The sequence below is a fragment of the Hypanus sabinus genome, chromosome 30, assembly GCF_030144855.1.
Source record: "Hypanus sabinus isolate sHypSab1 chromosome 30, sHypSab1.hap1, whole genome shotgun sequence".
Classification (NCBI taxonomy): domain Eukaryota; kingdom Metazoa; phylum Chordata; class Chondrichthyes; order Myliobatiformes; family Dasyatidae; genus Hypanus; species Hypanus sabinus.
The window spans coordinates 18,079,587-18,106,712 of NC_082735.1; the positions used below are offsets into that span (position 1 = coordinate 18,079,587).

At 39.0% G+C, this 27,126-nt stretch overlaps 1 protein-coding gene across 2 annotated transcripts in view; it reads left to right on the top strand.

Annotated features, from left to right (window-relative positions):
* Window positions 1–302: 302 nt before the first annotated feature.
* rspo1 (R-spondin 1) overlaps window positions 303–27,126 on the top strand; it is a 176,461-nt gene continuing 149,637 nt past the window's right edge. Inside the window, exons 1-2 of one of the 2 annotated variants that reach the window (XM_059954375.1) lie at window positions 303–740; window positions 4,747–5,162. In XM_059954375.1, coding sequence (XP_059810358.1) covers window positions 5,072–5,162 — 91 coding nt within the window. In that variant the 5' untranslated portion in view covers window positions 303–740; window positions 4,747–5,071. Of the gene's footprint in view, window positions 741–3,547; window positions 3,668–4,746; window positions 5,163–27,126 lie in introns of those variants that run through there. The other variant, XM_059954376.1, reaches the window with a different exon arrangement.

A 27,126-nucleotide genomic window follows, 5' to 3' on the forward strand; every position in this document is an offset into this window, starting at 1 on the left:
TTTATTCTCATTACAAATCTGAAGAAGCATAAAGCAAATTACAAAGAAATAGCGTATCAGTGTGTCAGAAAAACCGTGCAAATCTGGAACATTATTTAGCTATAGAAACACCAATGAAGAATGCTTGAATGCAGATCCAGTCCAGGGTTTCCCTTTGACCACTTGATTGGCATGAAAATGTAAAGAGGTGTGACTAAATGTGTTCAGCTTGGACTGAGAGCTGGCTGTTTATTCAAAGCGAGATGCTGTGAGCTCTGAGCTATAATCAGTGTTTTGAGAGCACAGAGTCTGAATCAAAAGCTGGATTTCTTGCACCACAAAATGACCTAAGCTGTTATTAAGAAGCTTTATTGGGTGAGATGAATTAGACAGAAGATTCTGTTGGAGGAAATCCTGTCTATAGTTCTCAGATGCTCCACATCCCCACTGGCTTTTCCCCATTCATATCTCTGGAGTGCTGAGTACCGGTGTCTCTGCTCAGCCTCGAACAGCTGAGTAAAATTAAGCAATATTTTTTCATTACAGCCATGCTGCTATGGTTGCTGTCAAGCTGAAATTGAAGCAATTTAGAAGCTAACTTTTGCAGACTGAAAAATACCGAGACCACACACACAAAAAAAAGAAGTTTTGCAACTGAAGAGATAGTCGGAAGTTTGATTTTTTTTGCTTAGATGAGAAACAAATAAAAGAATCTTCTTCGACACCTGTTGATGGTACAGCTGCTGATTTTTAATATTCAGGTAAGAGACTTTGTTATTTCAGCTACAGAAGTGAGTTTCGGATTGAGATTGCAGTATCTATTTTTCTGTAAATTATAACCACATTACAAACGTTTTTTTACTGCTCTTACAAATACCGAACTAAAGCACAGCATCCCTGCGTACTGTAAAACATGTAAGTCATATCCAACGTGCTTTTCTGAGTACTGAGGTAAGGGTTAAAGATTTAAACTTAGCTTTCATTATTAATAATATTTTCCATGTTCAGTCGAAAGGAGAATCCCAGGGCTCTAATGTAAAAAAACCCATTCCAATGACGGTAGCAGAGTGGTCAAAGGTGAGAGAATGAAAAATAGACCTTCCTAAACCAGCAAAGGAGGCTGAAGTAAACAAACAGCCTTGCAGTTATTGGTCTTAGCATATTTTTATTAGAGACAGGATTATTTCTGTAAGATCTTTAGAGAAACTAATTTGTGGCTGCGGTTTTGTGAAGTACCACATTGTCTACAATATTGTTACTCCCTTCTGCAGATCTCACACTAAAATGTGCCAGAGCTGTTTCTTCCCTTCAGTTGTTCACAACCCATTTGGTGAAGCAGACCATCTTGGTTTATCACCTCTCCTACTGTGGCTGAGAATAGAAACACAACAGGTTAACAAAAAAGTATTGTAAGAAATATGCATTGCGCTAAAATGCGCAAAGCCAGCAAGCAAGTGAACTCTTCGTAGCATGAATTATAATCTGTGATTATGTTCCATCTGGCATATGAGGACAATTGCCATCCAATTTGCTCATCAGAAAACTGAACAGATTAGTTGCAATACTGAATTTATACTCCATCTAATTTTTACCTTCAACTGATGTCAGAGGGAGTAGTATTAAGTGGATTATAAAGAGAGCACTTCAGTCAACTCAGGAGGTTTCATGCCTAGTGAATCAGTTTTAAAAATGTGTGTGATAGGTTTTGCTACAGAGTTACTAAATTAAGTTGGTTTATACTAATACATACAGAGTATTACAGGCAATTATGACAAAACTGATTGAAAGTCATTCCATATCTAAAATAAAGTTATCTACTTATCTTCATGATATCAGTACTTATCTAAGCTGTGAACTTCTGTCAGAAAATAAAATTTGCCACATCCTCAATTTCAGTAACTCTATTTCCATCCACAGATTCATGAAAGCTCTTAAAAGATCACTTTCAACTGGCATAACTTCATTCATCTCAACATCGTTTTCTCACCTATACTTGCTATGAGAGACTTTTTTTTCCTCATTCCCTTAATTATTAAAATCTCCCTCGAGTTCAAATTGATTTGTATTTGTAAATAAGTGATCAGGTAATACTTACTTTGCTAACAAGTATCCCACAAGTTGACTGCCTGTGCAAACAACATTAAAACTACCAATATACACAATATAGCTACCCTAAGAAAGGTCCTATTCATTTTGTTGGGGTTCTTCAAGTCATACCTTTTTTATGCCATGGATCAATACCGTTAAGCAAAGGGTCTGTAGACCCCAGGCTGGGAATCCCTGTATTCAGGCAATATAGATATTGAAGTCTTTAGGGTCATAGTGGAGAGATAGTGGGTTTTACTGAAGGGATGTCAATGGATATCCTCCTGCATTAGCCCACAGCAAAGTGGCAGCCAATCTTCCCATAATCACATAGGGGAAAACACAGTCATATAACTGACAGGCTAGCTACTGGATAGTGTGCTGCAAAGTTAATTGATTCTATCATGTAATTTGTGACTGAGATCTTCCTTCCTCCACCTATAAAAGTGACAAATGTGTAGACTATGAATCATTTTAACAAGTAGTACAGCCATCAAAACCACCTTGAAAGGAAAGGTGCAGGTATAATTTAGAAACATCACAATTAATTTTCCAAACCATGCCGTTTAAACCTTATTCTCTGATAAGTTTTGATTTCAATTGTTGGCTAAACCAGCTTCCATCGGAAACTGGGATAGGTTCTGTAAAGGTATCTAACCAGCTATATTGCAACACAACCTATAAAGATTGAAGTTCACCCCACTTATTCGTGCTTTAAAAGTTAACTTGTACTTTCAGATTCAGTCTATTATAATATGCATATTGTCATGCACATTGCCGCATGGTGATTAAAATTGTAGCTGTGACTTTTAAACTGCTGATTAATTTGAAGAATTTTATACTTGGTGTGTCAACAGCCTCTGCAGTTTGTTTATGGGAAGCAAAAACACAATAGTTTGAGCAGATCTACTTTCACCTGCACGTTCTGAGCTGCCCTTTTCAATCCAGATGTCTGTTAACCATGTTTTTGCTTTCCGACTGTGTACATTTGCCCTGATCTTTAAATAAACTCTGAAAATTGATCCAAGATGGTTACTACTGTATGTGTTCCTAGATAAGCAATGAGTTTTCATAAACAAACAGGCCAAAAAAAAATCCTTTCAAAAAAATTGAGACCACCATTTCATAATGCTATCACCAAATAGTGTATTTCTCAAGATTTATGTTTTACCTGTTTATAATATTGATGTTTATCAGCATTTAAAAATATATGATCAATTATTGTTGGAGGAATGCATGGCTGTATTATCAGCTTATGAAATAGTAATTTTAAATTCCAAGTCATAAGATTTGTCAGCCTGAATCCCAGATTGGTATATTCAGCCCTGACCATTTGTACTGAATGAACCATGGCAATTCTTGGCATGACTGCTAGGTGGAGCACTATATTGCAGCATGGCAATCTATCTTAGTTCGGGGTTGATTGGGGAAGGATGGGTTAGGTGAAGCTAAACCAGAAACAGCTTCATCATACGACCTCCCACTGCCCTCCCTGAAACACACCTCCTATCAGTTGATCAGAAAGCAGTATTAATCGTAGCTGCAGTTTAAGTTTGTAGAGACTTTAGGCATACGTTGAAGAGTGGTGATTGGAGGCACAGCGGTAAGAGCAATATATTTGTATTTAACATGAGGTTGCTAGATAAGGGAAAAATAATTAAATAAAATATTCTTTATGGGTGATGTAACACTGTATAAAACTATATATTAAAAATTCAAAGTTACATAATAGATCTGTGATGTGTTTCTTTAAAATATCTATGAAATCACATCTCTAGGTTTTGTTAACATGTGTATTAGAAAACAATAAATTGATAGACTATGTGTCTTTCCAGTAAGATAACTTGGAGAAAGAGTGACAGTGATAACAAATTTTAAGCTTTACCCTCATCAAATCTGATCCAGTCTATGCTTTACAGTCTGTAACCTGCTCCTTGAAATCCTGCACTGCTATTTGTCGATACTGAGGTTTCATAAAGAAGAAAGAATAATTTTAGACCTGTTGATATTGTGAAAATGACACTTGTACAGAGTCCGATTCAAATGTTATAACATTTTCAAACTAATGGACTTACTTGGACAGGGTTAGAAAGACGTAACCTTCAAAAATGAACAGATAAAGGAGAGCATAATAATTTCTGACTAACTTTTTTCAGTTAGTTTCTTGTCCTCTTGGTTTAAAACTATAGTATTTGGTCTGTGATGAATAATGTACAGGAGGTGACGATAAAATTAATTTCATTTAACTAATGCTTTATCAGTAAATTACTCAAATCTATCAAGTGCTCAATAAGAAGGGCTTCTGAGTAATATTAACGTGCAGGTGGCTGCAGACAGCATTGCCAAGGGTGAAACAAAGCTCCTTCCTAGAAGCACAACTTTGAGACATCATGTTTAAGTGTGAAAGTGTTGAAAATTACATTCCTGAATGTAACCAACTTTCTGAAAGTAATTGTGCGGGACTTAATGTTTACATTTCGTAAGAAAATACCAAGAATTTCTGCCTTGACTTTTATTTTAACTCATTCCTGACAGTCAATCAAGCATCACTTCTTTAAAAAGAATTAGAAAAAAAGATAAAGACCTACTTCTATCAGTTTTATATCTGAACATATTTTTAATGTTTAACTGAAAATATTCTGTGAACATTCTAATTGATGTTTCCGGATGATTATGTTTCAGACTGCAAGCTGCTTATTTCCGCATCTGTTCGAGCAGTATACAGTGGCCACCAAACATCACGTTCATGTAGAATACATCTGAATGGATTTTAACAGAGCATTTTCCATCAACGCGCAAGCTTCATGGAGTTATACCTGAAAATAAGCTTCCTCTTGTCCCAGTTGTGGGGAGTGCATGTAGACAGAACCTTGCGTGTTAAGCCAAACTTTTATGACTCACTCTAGAAACGACTACCCAGTATCACAAGTGTCATTTTGGTATTGATCCTACCTTCATCAGCACCAGCCTTCATCTAGAACAGAGGCAGAGCTGTGCAGTTATTACTATGCAGTGTGGATTCTTTTTTGTGGTGATCATTTTAAACTCCATGGATTACACCGGCGGCCATGTCTTGAAAGAAAGGAGGCAAAGGCGAAGTGAGTAGCAGAGTTTTCTGTCTGTGAGAATACCTGTTCAATTTTGATTAAGCTGCTTTCTGCTTATGTTGGTGAACAAGAGAAACAATTATTACTATTGGTATATTAAAAGCCATGCAAGTTTCCTAATTGAAAGCAAGTTCCTAAAGTTGCATGTATGTATCCAGAAAACCTGAGGGAACAGTAGTTTAAAATGCTGCTCCTGTGGGTTTTGTGGATGGTTTCAGATTAATAAAATGGAATGGAAATGCCATCACTGACTACTCTAAACAAAAACTTGTAATTATTTTCCCTTTATAAACAGGCATGAACAGTTGATAAATCTGTGAGAGCTTGCATTTTATGAATAAAATGTGTGGAGAACAAAAAGAGGAAATGCTGGAGTGATGGAAATAATCTGTTAGATTACAGCTAGAACAGTGCATCCTGTTTATTGGCAATATAGCTTAGAAAGAATGCCAAAAGTAGGGAGACGGTCCTGAAGGGATTTTCTGAGATCGTATTGCTGATTTGAGGCTTTGCGGATTTGAAAGGGTGAAGTTCTTTTTCCAAGAACATCAAAAGTTAAGAAAAGATTTTATAGTTGGAAGTTCTAAGAGATTTTGATGAAGCAAAAAAAAGCGGAATAATTTTTGGTTGCTGAGGACTGGTAACTGAAGGTTTTCACCAAAGTAACAAAGGGAGAGATTTGGGTAATTTTCTTCAAAAAAAAACAAATGATGGAATACTTAATATTTGTCAGCATATTACCAGCAATGATAATGAAAAATTGATCGGGGTCAAACAGGCATGAAAAAAGATGGATAAATGTTTCAGAGGTCTGGCACAGGTGATGTGAACAAGTTAACATATTGCTCTGTGATTTTTGAGCTAGAAGCAAAGGTCCCCTCTGTTGGGTTACAGTAAGCTAGAAGATACTGCCGTGTGCTATCAAGCAGTTAATAACTTATGCAAAAGTATTCTTCCTTATTATAATATACTCAACTACTGGGCTATTTTAAAATAACGGAGAGGATTACAAGGGAGAGGACACAGTTCTATCACTGCAGGTAAATAAATTTCAGACTCTTTGATTTAATTTCCAGTGAATGTGAATTCAGGCATAAAGCTTTCTCAAATTGTTTCGCTAGGGGTATATTGACCTACAAGTGCAGAAAAAGCTGTTGTCATTTAGATTCAAGAGGAGATTCTGTGTTTATATTGGAGTCACAATTTATTGGTTGGAAGGTATGAAGGTATAAAATGAAGTATGACTCTTTCCATACACAAATTGTTTTCAGAGAACAAATGATATTCCCAGAAGATGGAACGCTATGTTGCTAGTTAATAAAATTATTTAATACCGTATTTTTCTCTTAAGAGTTAAAACCAAGCATTTTAATTGCCTTTGGTGATATTCAGAGTAGGAGCACCAATTGAAAAAAGGGTTGAGCAATAAGTCCGATTGCTTAGTGTTTTTCATTATCCAGGAATTCATGAAGAATGAATCAGAAAAAAAAGCAGTTTCAAAATCTCAATCCTCTTAAGGTCAACTATGTTTCATATTCCATTTTATGTTCAATATATTGCCTGTGCCAGAATCTGCCAGGAAGAACACACTTACAGTAATGTCAATTGATCTGAAAAAGGTACTAGGCAAATTAAGTTGGCTAAAAAGTTGACAAAACCCTTGGAAATGGTGACTTGCATCAGATCTGGGATTTTAAAAGCAGTGGCCATGTAGACCAGAAATGTTTCCAGGTTTCAGGAGAGGAAAACTATTAAATAGAATGCTATTATTCAGGAAAGCACAAAATCAAGAAGCAGGGAACTATTGGTTTGTTAGTCTGACAATTAACATTGGGAAAATGCTTAAATTTAAGCTGGTAATAGCAACACATTTAGAAAATCATAAGACAATGAAGCAGGGCCAACACTGTTTTATAAAAGAAAAGAAATAGTGTTTGGCAAGCTGTTCTGGGTGGACTACTGATGTGACAAGCAGGGTAGATAAAGGAGAACCAGTGAATGTAATATACATGGGTTTCCATTTAGCATTCAAAGATGGCACCTAAACACATTGATGAGGTTAATATATATTGACATTGACTGGAGAGTGATTAACAAATAGTGTGTGTTGGGTTATATTGGTCATTTTCATTACTAGCAGCCAGAAGCTAATGCGGTTCCACAAGATCAATGCATGGGCTAACTAATTATAATCTATAGAGATGATTTGGTTGAAAGCACTGAGTGTAGTGTAAATAGATCTGTTTAGTATATAATGATAACTAGGTTAGCAGGTTGTGAGATGGGCTGAAGGAACCTATAAAGGGATATAGATAGATTATGTGAGTGGCAAAAATTTGGATGAAGCAGTGTAACACTGGGGAATGTGAAATTATCCAATTTGGAAAAAAATTGAAAAAGAAAACAAATAATTATTTGAACAAAATGGGGCCAAAGGATGTTGCTATACAAAGGAATCTGGGGGGCTCTTATATATGAAACACAAAATGACAGCGTGTATAATTAGGAAAGCTGAAGCAATTGTCATCTCTACCAACATATAAAGTTTTAATGCAGCTTTTTGAAGTATTAGTGAGGCTACGTTGTATGATCTACATACTTAGTGAAGTATATACTGTCATGACAAGCAAGTATAAAAGTTTACTAGATGGATTCCTACATTGTAGAGGTGAACGTAAGGTTGAGCAGTTTAGGCCGATACTACTCAGAACACAGTTTGAGAGGTGATCTTACCAAAACATATAAGATCCTAAGATGGATGGACAAGTGGATGATGAGAGGTTGTTTCCCTCATGGATTATCTGGAACTAGAATATATAGTTATAGATGCAATTTATGTAATAGAATGTGTAGATTTATTTTTAGTTTTTTTTATTGATGTACAGTGCAGAATAAACAATTTCAGGCCTTCCAGTTACACCACCTGGCAATTCCCCAATTTAATCCTAGCTAATCGTGGGACAATTTACAGTGACCAACTAACCTACCAACTGGGAAACTGGAGCACCCGGAGGAAACCCATGCGGTCACAGTGAGAATCTGCAAACTCCTTACAGGCAGCAGCGAGAATTGAACCCTGGTCACCTGTACTGTAAAGTGTTGTGCTAATCACTACATTGCTATGCCGCCCCAGATTCGATATTTTTTCCCTCCAAGGTATGAGTCACGATGCTTCAGAACTTAACTTCTGCCACTGTTCACACTTCAGCAGACACCATATTGTTTAAATTCTGTTATGGCTGTGTTTGTGTCAGGCCTAAAGAAAATAAACTACCCAAAAGACACAGCTCACTTTTCTACTCATGTTAAATGTTAAGACAGTACATATTTGTGACACATACAATATTTAAGTAGCGAAGAAACTCTTTTAAAAAATGTTGGTGTAAGGAAAAATGTTGTGAAAAAATAAGGAAAGAGAAATAGTTGCAAAAACAAATTGACTCCAAAGCCCAGACATGGGAGGACTATTGTGAGGTAATATGTAACGTTAATGAAAATAAACAGGGATCTCTCCAAATTAATGTGCTGAGAACTCCTACACAGAGTTAATGAGAAAATTCCAATAATAGAAATGAGGTTTGGTAGATTTATTATAAAAAATCTTGAAGCCAAAACCAAGTGAGATCATGCAAAAGTTTATTTATTATCAAGCAAAACAATGGCAGAAAGAGATTGTAAGCAATCAATAATGAATATAATTACGGTAATACATTCTCTCGTGTGCTAAGGGGTGGAATTAATCGTAACAGTATTTAGAAATAGCTATTGTCAAGAGTTGTATCTGACTTTGGGACTCCACTGTGAATTGTCCAATCAGTGAAACTGGCAAGCAAGAGTACTCAGGAACTGTGAGTAGACCAGTTCCATGTAATGACATCCACTGTGGACAAAGGATAAAACTCATTTCTCCAAGGCAAACCAAACATCATCTCAAGAAGGTCAACAAGGGCTGCTACTGCTGGGGAAGAAAACATACTCCATCTGACTGCTGCCTCAGACAATTGAATTCTTAAGTCAGTAAGTTAAAAGGACACTTCTCAAGAACTTGCAGGGGGGAAAAAAAAACATAAATAAGGACTAACAAAACAAATCCAATTAAAAGATGCCCCTAATTTTGTAACCTTCCACCGTTCTCAGCGCATTAAGGAAGCAAATTAAAAATATGAAGCAAAGGTCCCTTAATGAGAATGGGGGTAGATTTGGCAACTGTTGATCAGCTTACATCAAAGTGAATCACAGAGACATGATATTAGAGCTTGGCACTTGGGTGAACCATTAAACTGAGGAACCAGGCTGAATAGGAAAACACAGTCTTGGCTGGCTGAGATAGATGGGACCAATGGGATATACCCCAGGTTACTACAGGAATCAAGCAAACAGCAAAATGAATGTCAGAGATGTAACATTTGAGCTTGGCACTGTGTTGAACACAAACTGAGGAACCAGGCTGATGATGAAAATGCTTTTAGAGACAAATGGGTTAGATGGGACCAGGAAGGATATCCCCCAGGTTACCATAAAATTAAAGGGAATAGATTACTGCACCTTTGGCGATTGTCTTTGCATTGCCACTGGCCAAGGAGTGGTACCAGATTACTGGAAGGTGGCAAAAGCTTTTCCTTTATTCAAGAAAGGGAGTAGGGATAACCCTGGGAATTATAGATCAGTGAGCCTTACTTCATTGGTGGGCAGATCATTGGAGAGGATACTTAGTGACAGGATTTACGAGCATTTGGAAAAGCTCAGTTTGAATTGGAATAGTCCGCATCACGTTGTGAAGGGCAGGTTATGCCTCACAAGCCTGATTGAATTTTTTGAGGGTGTGACAAAACATATTGGTGTAGGAAAGGCAGTGGATGTGGTGTATATGTAATTTTGCAAGATCTTTGATAAGGTTCCCCATGCCAGGCTCTTTCAGTAGGCATGGGATTCAGCATAGCTTGGCTGCGTCGAGTCAGAATTAGCTTGCACATGGAAGGCAGAGCGTAGTTGTAGATGGAGAGCATCTGCCTGGAGGTCGGTGATCAATGGCGTACCAATGCGTTCCAACGACCCCTGCTCTTCGTGATTTTTATACAAATTGTAAATGAATTGGATGAGGACATGGAAAAGTGGGTGAGTAAGCTTGCAGATGACTAGATAGTTGGTGGAGTTGTGAGTAGTGTAGAAGGTTTCATGTGTTTCAATGGGACATTGTCAGAATACAGAGCCGGGCTGAGATTTAGAAGATGCAGTTTAGCCCGGAGAAGTGGGAAGTGGTTCACTTTGGAATGCCAAATTTGAAGGCAGAATATAGGTTTAATGGCAGGATTCTTAGTAGTGCAGAGGAACAGAGGGAACTTGGGGTCCACATTCATAGATTCCCCCTCCCCAAAGTTGCCACACAAGTCGGTAGGGCTGTTAAGAAGGTGCATGGTGTGTTAGCTTTCATTAGTCAGGGATTGAGTTCAAGAGCCATGAGGTAATGTTACAGCTCGAGAAAGGCCTGGTTAGACCACACTTAAATTATTGTGTTCCGTTCTGATCACTTCATTATAGAAAGGATGCCCTAATGTATCACCCACTGCATGAATCTGCTTGGATTTCCTGAATCTGCCGATTTTCCCTTGCTTGTGATAGAAAGGTGCAGAAGTTCAGAGAGGCTGCAGAAGAGCTTCACCAAGCTGCCGACTGGATTAGAGAGCATGTCTTATGAGGATAGGTCGAGAGAGCTTGGGCTTTTCTCTTTTGAGTAAAGGAAGATGAGAGAAGACTTGATAGCAGTATACAAGATGATAACAGGCAGAGAATGAGTGGCTAGCCAGACATTTTTCCCAGGGTAGTCATGGCTAATACTGAGGGTGTAGTTTTAAGGTGATTGTAAGAAAGTATAGTGGGAGGGGAGGTCAGAGGTATCTTTTTTAGAGAGGGAAGTGGGTGCATGGAATGCTCTGCCAGATCTGGTGATAGAGGGTGATACATTAGGGCATTTAAGAAACTTAGAAACTCTTTGATGATAGAAAAATGGAGAGCTATGCAGGATAGAATGTTTAGATTGATATTAGAGTAGATTCAAAAGTTAGCACAACATCATGAGTCAAAGGGACTGGTGCCTTGCTGTAATGTTCTATGTTCAATGAACTTATAATGGCAGTGCTGAATCTAATAGTCTATACAGATGAACATAATTAAGTTGTCGTGTAACAATGAAATACAACTAGCCCTTGTTGAAGGGTGTGAAGTAAACCTATTGGGAAGGAAGATACTGATAGAAATTCCCCTGGACTGGAAAATCATAGACCATGGTTAGATAGTGAGATAAGTTGGCGATATGAGCGGCTTTCCAAAAATGAGTTGGATACCTTGATTGGAAGCCAAGCCAATATTCATGTTGATACTGACTTCATCACGTTTCTTCTAGATCAGGTGATCCCAACCATCTTTATGCCATGGGCTAATATCATTAAGCATAAGGTCCATGAACCCCAGTTTGGGATCCTCTGTTCTAGACAAAGGTTAGTGACTTAAGTAACGAGACAGAACCTGAATTCAAAGTTCAAAGTAAATTTCTTCTCATACTACCCTAAGATTAATTTTCAAGCAGGCATTTACAGGGAACACCATAGAATTTATGAAAAACTATAAATAAAAAGGACTGACAATCACTGTACAAAAGATGATAAACTGTGCAAACAGTTATAAAATAAATAAATAATATTGAGTTGAAGCGCCTTTGCAGGTAAGTCAATAGGTTGTGGAGTCACTTCACCATTGAGGTGAGTGAAGTTAACCCACACTCATTCAGAAGCCGAAGGGTCATAGCTGGTCAAGAATCTGGTGGTATGGGACCTAAGGCTCCTGTACCTCCTGCCAGATTGCTGTTATGATGATGGTATCTAGAAGATGACAGGAAGTAAACAATTGAATCTGTTGGACCCTCTGAATGGATAATACTGTACATCAGGATCTGTGGAAACTACAATATGATTGTTAATTGCGTCTCATTCCTGGAAGAGTACCCCATTTCGGTATAAGGTGATAAGTGGAATTGATTGAATGGATAGCCACAGACTTTCCCAGGGTAGCAGTGGTTACTACGGGGGAGTAATTTTATGGTGATCGAAGGAAAGTATTAGGGGATGTCAGAGGGGAGTTCTTTACACAGAGAAAAATGGGTGCATGGAATAACCTACCAGAGGTGGTGGTAAAGGCAGATACAATAGGGGTATTTAAGAAACCCTTGGATAGTTGCGTGGGTGATAGAAAAATGGAGGACTGTGTAGGAAGGAAGGGTCAGATTGATCTTGGGGTAGGTGAAAATGTCGACACAACATTGTGAGCTGAAGGGCCCGTACTATGCTGTGGTGTTCCATTGTTCTACGTTCAACATTTGCAGTCTTGTCTGGAAGGCCACTGCTCATGGAGTTGGTTACGCACATCAACAAATAGTTTAGAGGAACAGTCTAAGAAGTTTTCAACTATTAATGCACGCAAATAGTTGTCCACCTATAATAGACTACACTTCTGAGTATAGTTTGCACCAGCTATATTTTGGAGTACCAGGGAGGTTTGCTATGGGCTGCACTATACATTTAGGTGATAACTTGCTTACAAGAACATCAAAAGATGGACATCTGCAGAAAGAATTAGGGAAGGGATGTTGGTGTTGAGCATCTCAGAATGTAAGTCCAGTAATCGGGACCCTGTGTGGGCACTAGAGAACTATATCCAATGCAGAAGATGGTAAAAGGTATTGTCTATGCTCCTCTCTCAACTAGTGTTACAGATCTTAAGACACAGTAGTTATTATTAGCATTCATATCAAATCCTACCCCACTAAGCTGGTTGCAGTGAAAGAATGTGAAGTGGGATGAGACTCACAAGAGAAAGATTTTGTAAATTCCATTGAATTGCTACAGTCTGATAATGTGCTGGTCCAGACAGAGAGCTCATCTTATCTTGTGGTATATCATCAAATGTTGTCGTTGCTGGTTTGTCCCATTAGATAAAAGATAGTTCTGCAAAGCTGATAGAGTTATGTCCAGAGCACTGACAAGAGCAGAGGAAAGGTTTAGCTTTCACGTTTAGAGGGTTACAGTTCCTTAAGTACATTTTCACAGATCATAAGCCCCTGATTTCTCTGTTCCATGAAATTTTGTCATTGCCTCAAATGATTTTCCCAAAAGTTCAAAGCTGAGAATTAACCCTGAGAGGAAATTAATATACTTCGTTTTCAAAGCTGAGGCAAACAATGGAATGTTAAATGCTTTCATTTATCCTCCGATGGCAGAGACCACTGCAGATGGAGGGATAGAGAGCCAAATGATACTGATGAATCATCTGGATACTGCCTGTGAGTCCAGTGCTTATCAGGCAGATGACATCATGTAAGTGGTATTGGACATGCTACCAGAGAAAGATATCAAGTCCATTTGAAAGATTTAAAAGGCTTTGTTAAATGATTATCAAGTACGTGTGTTTGTGTGTGTGTGTGTGTGTGTGTGTGTGTTTAGATGTGTTGGGGGTGTGAGGGTGATTGGAATTTAGGTCATGATATATGTCCAATTCAATGTGTATAATTTTCTCTCAAACCAGTATGGGTTATACTACACTTGGACGCTTGTCATGGTATTGATTTTGGAAAATATAATTTTGTTGACTTTCTGTAAGAGCTTTGTCGCAGACATGTGACTTCTTGAAGTAAGCTTCCTTTAGTATGAAGCTTGGTTTCAATGTCCTTTGTTTGTGAAGATATATATACTCAGAATATAGGACCATCTATTGGACATGAGAATTAGCAGGAGTATTTTTTTCCCTCTTTCAGAGAGGGTCATGAATCTCTGTATCCCAGAAAGATATGGAATATATTCAAGGCAAAATCTGATAAACACATCGGGTCTGAGGGTAAAGGAGAAACGTTGATGACAAGATGAATTCTTGCTCGATGGCAGAGTGGATGGATCTAAATCTGATCTGTTCCTGACATTCATAGAAAAGCGATGATAATGAGGTTTTTCTTTCACGTTGCGGTTTATCACAATCAAGAATACACTTGCATGGCTGCTGGAGTATATTTTTTTTAATCAAACATTTGGGGAGAAAACATAACAATTGTGTATGGATTTCTAATTTAGAGCTTGGACAAACATAATGGCCTAATTACTCATCACAGAGATGATAGCTATTGACGCTTACTCTAAGTGTGAGTTGCTCAGCAAGGTCTCATCTGTATGACACTTACAGATCAAATGCTGCAATTTTGAAACCCATCTCCATGACAATATGAGCTACGTTGGTCCTCACAGTGTAAACTATTGATTTACTGCTCTCTCTCTCTCTCTCTCTCTCTCTCTCTCTCTCCCCCTCTCCCTCTCTCTCTCTCCTCTCTCTCTCTCTCTCTCTCTCTCTCTCTCTCTCTCTCTCTCTCTCTCTCTCTCTCTCTCTCTCTCTCTCTCTCTCTCTCTCTCTCTTCCCCCCCCCCCACCCCCACCCCAGTCTCTCAGTCGGCTTCTGATTTAATATGTTTCCATTTATAATTGCCACAAGGAACAATTCTGACAATGGCTTCAGAAATAAATTTTCTGCCAGATAATGTTTGCATGTCCATCCATGTTTTCCTTTGCATCTTTTTGTTGTTAAAGCCATTTTCAAAGCATTTTTAACTTGTGGAGAAGCTTGTGAGTGAGTAATCAACAGCAGATAACTGTGACCTCCAAATGTCACTTTTTCCTTTTAATTGTTGTGGCCCCTGATGGAAAACTGAAAGAAAAAATGTACCAGGTATCCGTGGCTCTGTCTTTCTTAGCCCATAGTGATTTCAGAATCAGAATCAGGTTTACTATCATCAGCACGTGACGTGAAAATTGTTAACTTAGCAGCAGCAGTTCAATGCACTACACAATCTAGAAGAGACAGAAAATAATAATAATAATCATTAAATAAGACATAATAAAAAATAATTAAGTAAATCAATTATGTATATTGAATTTTTTTTTAATTTGCAAAAATAGAAATACTGCATATTAAAAAAGTGAGGTTGTGTCCAAAGCTTCAATGTCCATTTAGGGATCGGATGGCAGAGGGGTAGAAGCTGTTCCTCAGTGGCTAGTGTGTGCCTTCAAGCTTCTGTGTCTCCTACTGGATGGTAACCATGAGTAAAGGCCGTGCCCTAGGTGTTCGAGGTAATGCTTTACAGTGCCAGCGACAAGATCGGTGTTTAGTTCCTGCTGCTGTCAGATTCTCCCCATGACTGTGTGGGTTTCCTCCAAAGTCTCCAGTTTCCTCCCACATTCGAAAGATGTCCACGTTAGGGTTAGTAAGTTGTGGGCATGCTATGTTGGCGTGGAAGCATGGTGCACATCCCCGGACTGTATTGGTCGTTGTGCAGATGTTGCTTTTCACCGCATGTTTTGATATTTTCTTTTTCATGTGACAAATAAAGCTAATCTGCATCTTCATCTTTTTATCTTAATCTTTAACAAGGGAGTAGAAGAGGTTTACCAGGAGGCTGCCTTGATTAGAGGGTATGAGTTATACGGAAATATTTGACAAACATGGGTTGTTGGAGTCTGAGGGGAGGTCTGATAATGATTTTTTTTTAGTAGTGAGAAGCATAGAGACGATAGACAGTGAGAATATTTTCCCTACAGTAGAATCAAGAAATATCAGGGGACATGCTTTTAAGGTGAGAAAAGGGAAAATTTGAACATGACATCGAATACCAGTAGCGGAAGAAGGCAGTTCGGGTTAGAGTTGGAATTTAAGAGGCTATTGAACAGGCGTGTGAATATAAAAAGGGATGGAGAGATATGGTAATTTATTATGAATTGGTGACAAGATTGTCACAATATTGTGGGATAAATGGTTTGTACTGGGCCATGTTTTTTTGTTTGACAGTGTCGACAGGAAGTTGAGGCTTGTTTGATTTTATTTTTGCATTATATTTCATCACCAGTTGTAGAGGATTCTTTTCACAGTGACATTCAGTTCAGTTAAGTTGTGCTTATGTAATATCTGATGTTTCTATACAACATAGAATCAAGCTGTTCAACCAACTGAATCCAGCTCCCTCGCCCACTTATTCCCCATTTGACACTCAGCCAGATTCTCCCATTGATCCTCCTGCAGAAGGTTGTTGCCATTGGTAGGTGAGACTAGAACGAGGGGGCATTGCCTCATGATTCAGGGGAGAAGATTTATGACAGAGATGAGAAGAAACTGTTTTACCCAGAGAATGGTGAATCTGTGGAATTCTCTGCCCAGGGAAGCAATTGAGGCTTCTTCACTAAATATATTTAAGATACAGTTAGATAGATTTTTACATAGTAGGGGAATTAAGGGATATGGGGAAAAGGCAGGTAGATGGAGCTGAGTTTACGGACAGATCAGCCATGATCTTATTGAATGGAGGGGCAGGCTTGATGGGCCGGATGGCCTATTCCTGCTCCTATTTCTTATGTACTTATGTACAGGAGCTAATTAACTTAAAACAAGTTTGGGGAAACTGGAAGAAAAAACGGATTAGCTTTGTCCCAGGGAGAGCATATCTCTTCACAGAGACAGCACCGGCGGTCAGGAACATACCCAAGTTCATGGAGCTTTCAAGAATCACCGGATTCTGGAATGGTTCCAGAGGACTGCAAAATTACAAATATCACTCCATTACAAATTTCTCCCCGCGCCTTGTTTGGTGCATCAGCTGGCAACCTTGCCACTTCTTTAACGCTTGTCTGTTTTAAGAGGCCAATTTGCTAGCTTGACACTACTCTTTAAGAAGGGAGGGAGACAAAAGACAGGAAATTATTGGCCAGTACACCTGACTTTAATGATGGGTAAGATGTTTGATTCCATCACTATGGATAAGATTTCAAGGTACTTAGAGGCACAATAAAATAGGACAAAGTCGGCATGATGGGGAAATACTGCCTGACAAATCTGTTGCAGATTTTTGAGGAAATAACAGGCAGATGAAGGAGAGTCATTGGATGTTATTTACTTGGATTTTCAGAGGGCTTTTGACAAGGTACCACACATGAAGTTGCTAAACAAAATAAGAGCCCATGTTATTATAGGAAAGTTACTACCATAGACAGAAAATGACTGGCAGAAAGGGAATGGGAATAAAGGGGGTCTCTTCTAATTGGCTGCCGATGACAAGAGGTGTCCCACAGGGGTCAGTATTGAGGCGGCTACTTTCCATATTACATGTTAATTATCTAAATAATGGTATTGATGGCTTTGTGGACAGGTGTGTAGATGATACAAATGTAGGTGAAGATGGCAGGTCGTGTTGAGGAAGCAGGGAGTCTGCAGAATGACATGGACACACTAGGAGAATAAACTAAGAAGTGGCAGATAGAATGTTGTTGTTCGTCCTTTGGAGTCGAAGACGACCACGACTTCTGTCAGGTGGAGGGTTTGTGACTGTGGGTCCGGAGGTGACTGGTGAGGCCAATCCGGGCCCTGCAAGCTCGACCACATGTGGGACACATGAGGGTAGGTGCTGCAGTGGAAGTGGAGGTAGCTCGAGCCACGTTTCCTCTGAGCCTCTGTGGTGTGTCTGATTTCTGCTGCATACGCTCCTTTAGTGGTCCTGCTCCACCAGGTTGGGCGGTCCAGAGCAAGTGGTTCCCAGTTACCGGGATTGATGTTGAGGTCTTTGAGGGACACTTTGAGGCAGTCTTTGAAACGTTTCTTCTGCCCTCCAACTGAGTGCTTGCCCAGGCTCAGCTCTCCATACAGCAGCTGTTTTGGTAGTTGACCGTCAGACATCCTGATGATATGGCCAGCCCATCTGGCTTGGGCTTTCTGTAGGAGGGTGTAGACGCTGTGGGTGCTAACCCGCTCCAGGACCTCTGTGTCTGGGACTTTGTCCTGCCATCGTACTTGGAGAAGTCTGCGGAGGCAGCTCAAATGGAAGTGGTTGAGCTGTTTAGCGTTTCTGCTGTAGACAGTCCAGGTCTCGCTGGCATAGAGGAGGGTGGTGAGAACCACTGCTCGGTAGACCTTCAGCTTGGTGGTAAGGCTGAGATAGAATACAGTGCAGGGAAGTGTACCGTCATATAATTTGGTAGAAAGAATCAGGGTGTATGCCATTTTCTAAATAGGGACTGCATTTTGAAATCAGAGGAGCAAAGAGATTTTGGAGCCTTGCAGGATTCCGTAAAAGTCGACTTTCAGGTACAGTTGGTAGTAAGAAGGCAAATGCAATGTTAGCATTTATTTCAAGAGTTCTAGAAAATGAAAGCAAGGTTTTAACACTGAGGTTTTACAAGGAATTGGTCAGACCACACTTGAAGTATTTCAAACAGTTTCGGTCCCTTATCTAAGAAATGATGTGCTGGCATTGGAGAGTCCTGAAGAGATTCGCTAGAATGATCCTGTGAATAAAGAACTGCTTAATGGCTCTCTGCCTGTACTCACTGGATTTTAGAAGACTGAGTGGGGATCTCATTGAAACCTATTGAATACTAAAAGGGCTAGATAGAGTGGACGTGGAGAGGATGTTTCCAATATTTGGTGAGTCTACGGACAGTGGGCACAGCCTCAGAATAGAGGGATGTCCATTTGGAGCGGAGATGAGGAGGAGGGTGATGAACCTATGGAATTCATTGCTACATTCAGCTGTGGAGACCAAGTCATTAGATATACAGTAATTAAAGCAGAGGTTGATAGGTTCTTGATTAGTAAGGGTATTGAAGGTTTCTGGGAGAAGGCAAGAGAATGGGGTTGAGAGAGAAAATAACTCAACCACCATTGTGTGGTGGAACAGATTCGATGGGCCAAATTGCCTGATTCTGTTCCAATGTCTTAAGGCTTATGGAGCTTTAAGGCAGCATCACTAGCCACCCTGATGCTGTGCAACTAATGACTTCTCTTTCCCTTTGCTGCTCCACAATGTACTTCAGGTGCCTTCGGCTAACTAGAGCTCAGGATTCTAGTTCACTCCCTATAAGACAGTAGGGCATTAAAATAAAGAAAGCAGAATATAGAGGAAGGAAAACATTGTTTTTATACCCACTGTGTAAAGATGATGAATCAGGATTACTAATATTAGTATAAGCAGTTTCTTGACTGCAGAGGTTTCAAGAAAAGGTGTTCCAGTACAATGCTGCACTTAAAATCCTGATTTGCTACGGACTGAATGCATTAAACATGTCAATTATACTTAAGAGGCACATTAGTCTAATGGTTGTTGTGTCAAGTTAGAACAAAGTACAAAAATTATATGTGTTTTTCCATAACACTATTTGCGTCAATGGAGCTGTGTTGTGCAATCAATACATTTTAACCCCACACAACAATACCTTCGATTCACCTGATATATTAGAAGTACAAGTTATTTAAAGTGTGAACACATTTTCAAAATTGTTTCTCTTTAAGTTGGATATTTGCACATTTTCATTATCAGCCAAAATAGCTTTGATAATAGTTTCTGGAAAAGGAAAATATATTCAGATTGTTTGAATACCCTTGGCACTGCAATACCATTTGGTGCATGCAAGCTTAAAACTATGCAATGTTTTAAATTTGCAAGCACATCTGGTCCCAGTTCTCTGAACTCTCTTCACCCTCAAACAGGGTATCCTCGATGACTTCTCCTTAGTTCTGTTCATAAATGCTCTGAAGTATCCAATTGTAATCATAAACATGAGAAAGTCATGCTGGAATTTTGGAATGTTGGAATGCTGGTGAACCAAAGCAATATACACAATATGCTGGAGGAACTCAGCAGGTCAGGCAGCATCATAGAAATGAGCAAAGATTCGATGTTTCAAGCCAAGACCCTTCATCAGGACTGGAAAGGAAAGGGAAAGACAGCAAAATAAAAAGGTGCGGGAGGGGGAAGGAGGATAGCAAGAAGGTGATAGGTGAAGCCAGGGAAGGTAGAGAGGGCTGGAGAGGAAGGTGCATCTCTTGAGATGTATAAAAATTATGAAAATGGTGTAACAATTCTTATTGTAACAAAGGTCAAAAATACATGTAAATCACAATGTGCAAATTTTGAACACAGAATTATAAGAGAATAATTGGCCAGGATATGAAGCAAATAACTTCAATGTTGAAATTTAGCAAATTCCTGATTTTCTTAAGAAATTTACACTAGGGATTATTTTTTTGTTTAGTGAATGCAGTTCATTAAAAAAATGTCTTTGAATTTATACAAATGTGGATTGAATGGGTTGTCTTCATTTCTTCAGCTCGTGATACTCACAGTGTATCATCGATCCAAAAGGCCAGACCTAAGCATTAGTTGTTGAGACCATCTTACTTATTTTGGGTGACGTGCCAGCAACTGTTTGACTTCCTTAACAAATGAAAGATAATGGGGTAATGTCACTTAGGACATCAAGCATAGTTACATGTTAGGATGTTGTCTTGGGGATACTGAACATCAATAACTGGAAGACAGTATATAACAACTGTACAATTATTTCTTCCAAAGATGACCAGTTACAAAATCTTATCACAATTTGACAGGTAATTTGGCCAATCAGTGATCGAATTATGTGATGATATTGGATTCCCATTCCACACAGCCCTAAACTCAAAAGAAAGTTTTACATCCTATCTGATTTTAAAATCTACAATAGGGAGTTTATCTACTCTTCAAGAACTAACTTACTTCCATGTCTAGTCTCTGCAGTGAGGTCTAGCTTCCAACGTTCAGTGCTTTGGTGGTGGCTCCCTATTTCCTACCGGGAGGAGATACTTCCAGCTATCAAAATAGTTCAAGCACAGTTTATATCATTTTAATGATACATGCATAAATTTAGACAAATAATACTTAACACATATTTAACACTCATGGAGTATTTCTAATTTATAAAAAAAATACAAATCTGCGAAGTTTTACGAACTACTATGGATTGCCAAACACAGGTACGACTCTTACAAATAGGAAGAACGTACCAATGAGAAGCAAATAAACAAGCCGTCCTTCGCAGAAATCAAAGATTGAGTAATGAATTCTAGTTCTTCTTTCTGTCACCCCGTCTTTCTATATTTCGCCTTGTCATTCCTAATAAGCCCCAGCACTTTAGATACTTCTACTGGATGACTTCACTCACATGTGATGTTTTCCAGAATCCTTTGCTGGGACAAAGTAACTCATGCAGATAGTCTTAAAAGCTACTGGTGACAGAGATCCTAAAAGTCCATTATTAATGCTCTGAGGGCTGACTGTCCATTTACACAAACATCCCAATGTGTAATTGTGTTTGATGTGCTAAGTGACGTTATCTTGCATTTGTCGAATGCAGGCAAGATGCCTCCCGGTCACGGCACTTTGCAAACCAGACCTCTTAGCAGCCAGCCACTGGCTGTGGGCTAGCAGCCTGTGCTTTAACTTGAAACTGATTACTGCTGGAGATTTATATTAAGAACAACAAAAGGCTGAGCAAAGACGTTTATTGAAAGTTTAACCACACCTCTGACCCTTTGGAAAAGTCATGCCACTGTGACAGAAAATGGAAGTTAGCAATCAGACTCTCACCACAGAAGAGAGAATATCCATCACAATTACAAGCAACACATGAGTAAATATGACACATTGAACAAAATATGTCACTATGACTCTTTCTCTGAATGTGTACTTTAAATTATAGACTTGCTTCTTGTAGAGTAGACTGCAAGTTTCAGCCTGAATTGCCAGCTCTGGTGAGACCCTTTAAAACACATCTGTGCAAATGCTGGTTGCCTGTTCTATGTAATGCCAGAAACAGGGCTCAGAGATAGTTCACAATCATATGCAATTTTACTTGTCTGGTTGCAATCTGACCATCAAAGGTGTTTACAGCAATTAGCACAGTGACTCATCCTCAGAAAGTCTTAGAAACAGCTAGCAAACCAGGCCACCTGCCCATATTTAGCACCAAAGTGATGTACATCTGATGCACCATCAATAACTCTCTCTGAGACATAAAGGCGAGATATCGGCTTTTATTGACTGGAAGAAGGAACAAGCAGTGGTTGACCACCATACTACATCCTGGAGACTGAGAGGCTGGGCTCAGACCTCAATCGCCTTTATACCGGGGTCTGTGGGAGGAGCTACAGGAGCAGTCAGCAGGGGGCGTGTCCAGACAGGAATATGTAGTTCACCACAATATCCAACTAACTAAGGTCTACCCCTGGCTACACAGATAAACAACAGCAGTAAATTGGTCCATCTCTCTCATTACTTCTTAGAACAATAAACTTTATCATTATTAATTTTAGGTTGCAATCTTTAGCCTTGACATGTTTTGATTTGATTGTTGCAACCAATTCAGAAGGTAAATCTCCCTTTTCACTTTCCTTACTGATTTCCTTTAACGAGATTCACCACAGGTGAAAGATCTTTGGAAGAGAGACTTATTTCTTTCTCCACATACTGCGTGCAGCTGCACATCTTCCAGCATTTTCCGTCATTACTTCTGCAGACAGTTCTTCCATGTTTTGTGAGATAGGTTTACCTTTGAGAAAGAGTCACTGTCTTTTAATCTCCTGCTGGTTTGCTGGTTTGTGAGGAAAGATATTAAGATAAATAAATCAACTTAGCATTCACCAGAAGAACTAAACCTGATACTAAAGGTACAACTGAAATCTGTATTTTCCACAAAAGATATTCTTCAACAAATAGAGTAGATATGTCCTCAGGATAAGTAATTGCAGATCATGACCCAAATTTGTGGTTATGGAATTGAGTGGTCAGTTGCAGATTAACTGTGGGTAGACATAGAGTAGAAGAATAGGCTCTTCACCCCACTATGTCTTTGTTGGCCATAATGTCAAACTAAACTAATCCACTCTGCTCCCATATGATCTAAACCTCTCCATTTATTTTTATTTGACCCGACGCAGACTGGGAGACCGTTTCGCTGAACACCTACGCTTGGTCCACCAGAAAAAGCAGGAACTCCCAGTGGCCGCACATTTTAATTCCATGTCCCATTCCCATTCTGATATATTTAACCATGGTCTCCTCTACTGTCAAAATGAATCCAAACTCAGGTTGGAGGAACAACACCTTACATACCGGCTGGGTAGCCTCCAACCTGATGGCATGAACATTGACTTCTCTAACTGCCGTTAATGCCCCTCCTCCCCTTCTTACCCCATCCCTGACATATTTAGTTGTTTGCCTGTTCTCCATCTCCCTCTGGTGCTTCCCCTCTCCTGTCCTCCCATCCTATGATCCTTTCCCTTCTCCAGCTCTGTATCACTTTTGCCAATCACCTTTCCAGCTCTTAGCTTCATCCCACCCCCTCTGGTCTTCTCCTATCATTTTGCATTCCCCCTTCCCGCCACTACATTCAAATCTCTTACTATCTTTCCTTTTGGTTAGTCCTATTGAACGGTCTCGGCTCGAAATGTTGACAGCGCTTCTCCCTATAGATGCTGCCTGGCCTGTTGTGTTCCACCAGCATTTTGTGTGTGTTGTTTCTCTCCATTTATTGCCTGTCCATCTGTTTTGTCTGAATGTTTCTTAAACTTTGCTAACATATTTGCTTCTCTCATCTCCTCTGGCAGCACATTTCCAGGCACCAACCATGCCTGAGGATAAAAATAACATTGCCTTGCTTATCTCTGTTACAAATACCCACTTCTCAGTTTAAGCCTAATTGCTCAAGCGTTGAACTTTTTCATTGTGGCCAAAAACTCCGTCAATCCCATCCATGTGTCACATAACTTCATATACTTTGATGCTCCAGATGAAAGAGTCCAAGCTTGTTTAACCTTTCCTTGTGGTTAGTGCACTCCAATTTATGCAATATTCCAGGGAAACTTTTCTGCATCCTCTCCAAAGCCTCCACATATTTTCCTATAGGTTGTCAACCAGAATTGCTCATAATGCTACAGCTTTTCAATGCTCCAGGACAACAAAACTAGGTTCACACACAACATCCTGGAGGAACTCGGCAGACCAGGCGGCACCTATGTAAAATAATATTGTTCACGTTTCGGGCCAAGTCCTGGCCTACTGAGTTCCTCCAGCATTTTCTGTGTGTTGCTTGGATTTCCAGCATTTGCAGATTTTCTCTTGTGTGTAACAAAAGCATGTTCTCAGATCATTGTTGATCAATGTCAATTGCTAGAGTTGAGCTAATTGCCGCCTGCCAGCAGAGAAGGCGAATTGCCATGAGATACAAGTATGGTGTCAATGTTCAGGTAGTCAAGGGTTTTTCCCACACTCTTTAGTATTTGTAGACCTTACGTGCCCACTCACCACTTCCATATTTGTTGGCTGGACCAATGTATTCATGATGTTAAATTGAAAGTGACAAACATATATTTAGGCCATGAGTTATAAAGAGAAACTGGACAAGTTGGAGCTTTTTCCCCTGGTGTGCAGGAGTCTGGGTGGTAAACTTATAGAGGCATATAAAATCATGAGTGACTTAAATAAGGTGAATTGCCACAATCATTATTTCAGGGTAGGGATGTCCAACACTGGAGGGTACATACACATAACATTAAAAGGGGAACAATTGTAAAGGGGAATTGTGGGGTATATAATGGAATTGGTGTAGGATTAGTGCAATTAGGTGCTTTATGTTCAGTGTGAATAGTAAGACAAGCAGCCTATCTCTCTGTGTATGACTACTAACTTTCCCATACCGCTGGTAAGTCTTGCTGAACGTATGCCAGGTCTTCCTCAAGGCAGTTCCCCAGTGTAATTCTGATTTATTCCAGTAAGACTGAGGTCCAGTGCTGAGCATCACATAGCTCACATTAAATCCAGACTTATTGTGATTCAGTAAGTCTCATGTACATTTAAATCCAGATGAATTGATTGAAGGGCAGTGACTCCCTCTTTCGAATAGTACAATTTAAACAAAATGTGTGTGTGTGGGGCTGGGGTGGTGGGGAAGGGATATATAATGTATAATATTTCTTCTAATTGGTTTATGTTATACAAACTAATCTAAAATAAAATTTTTATTGTAAACTTTGGAGCTTAATACCAAGATATTAAGAAAAAGATAGCATGTGGTGCTTTGCAGATCTTCCATTACTTATGACGAAAGACAGTAACTCCTACCCATGAGAGATAACCATACTGAGCTAATGGACTGGCTAAATTCCAAATTTGCAATTCTATGTTCTTCTTCCAAATCCACAATAATTTTTCATAATTGCAAAATCCAATGTATCATTTACAGGGGTGTAAATTTTATTGCACCTTTTAAAATTGCCAGTCAAATGTGCGGACCTTCTGAAAAAAATGTTCTTCCCTGATTGAGCTGTCAATCAACCATGCAGGACAAGTATCATGCAAACTTCTGAGTGCAGCTTGTCATTTTAATCACAGCCACATGGCTAACTGACAGACCTAAAAGATAAACCCACTCAATAAATTTGACAGTGCTCTCCTTCAGTAATTCTGCAGTACTGGTAGTTTAATTTCAGGGTCATTTTAGGACAATTCAAACACTGGAGAAGGGAAAATGTTTTACTTCAGTGCAGATATTTTGATGGAGAATGGTCTTTGGTCAAACCGTGTGAATGTAGCAGCAAATGTAATTCCGTTAATTATAACTTCTCCAATTGGAAGCTCTGAGTGTGAAAGTGGAACCAGATATTTCACTAATTATTTAGCTTCAGTCAGCCGTTACACAGTCAGGTCTGCCACAATGAAAACTGGAGCTTGAGTAAGATGAATTACTTGGCTAGAAATACTTTTGTTTTAGTTAGGTGGGGAGTAAGGAACATGTTCTCCTAAGGCAGTGATTTCAGGGGCTTCAGATAATGTGACTCACACAATTTCAGACACTGTGTCATTGATGCATCATTTATGTTTAATGACTAATAACTATTTTATTTGTATCCTGAATTTTATCAGATAATCATCAGCTAGTCACTAGGAAGTAACGGGGGTGACATATGTAGCCAAGATTTGCAGACTCTAGTGGAAAAAATAACATTTTTACAAGCCACCATATCAATAAAGGAAACCACAATTTCAAGAACCAACAAGAGAGTGATAATTTATATTTAAATATTTTACTTCTTGTTGATGCTGGAGGTTAACTTGCCAAGTTGATGAAATAAGTCAACAAACATGGAAGATATTGTAAAAACAAATTAATATCCTCATAAAAGTCTTTTAAAATGTTTTTATCTCCTTTAAATACTAACAAAGACATAATATTCTACTTCTCCAGATTAGGTATCTTGGTTTCTAACTGGATTCTGCAAAAGTTTAATTATCAAGATTAACACTTGATGATTAGGCTGACCATCGAGAGCTCAACCTGATCCATTCAGTTGGTAATAACCATTGCACAAAATATCAGGGATGTTTGCTCACAAATTGCTGAATTTCATGATAAATAACTGATTAAGTATTTACTTGGAATAAGAAATTTGCTTTGAAACAAAGATTGAATGCATAGAAAGCCAGTTTAAGTGAACTTTTCCACAGAACAGTGATTTTAATCAAATAATACAATTTATTTGTCTTTTAGTGAACATATTTTATAGGCACTAACTCACAACATTGAAATACATTTGTTAAGTATCTCCTCCTCTAGATTTGCATCAACTGAATGAATTTCAGTGGAAGGGTATGCTGTGCCTATAATATGATAGAGCAGCTTTAATAGATGCATAGAAATCAAAATAATCATATTGTTTACTTCCGTAATTGTTGATGAATTTCTGAGCATCCTTCTGAAAGCCTACCCATCCAGTTTGATTGCCTCATCAAGTAAAACTAGATGCCCTCTAAAATTCCACCTCTTAAGATTTGTCTATCTGCCTGCATCCCCACCTGTTTTTGGTTAGAAATTTACGGTGTGGTATGGTACTGAGCTATATAAATTCCCAGATTTGAGCCCTGTTACACAGTTAGGTGATCTTATCTATGGTTTTGAAGATGGAAGGTTATTTAGGCTCTGTGTTCTGTCCAATGTAAAGAATTATCAGCTAATGCCATCACTTGTAATTAGTATCATAGACGTTGCTGAAAAAGGTCAGGCATAGAAACAGT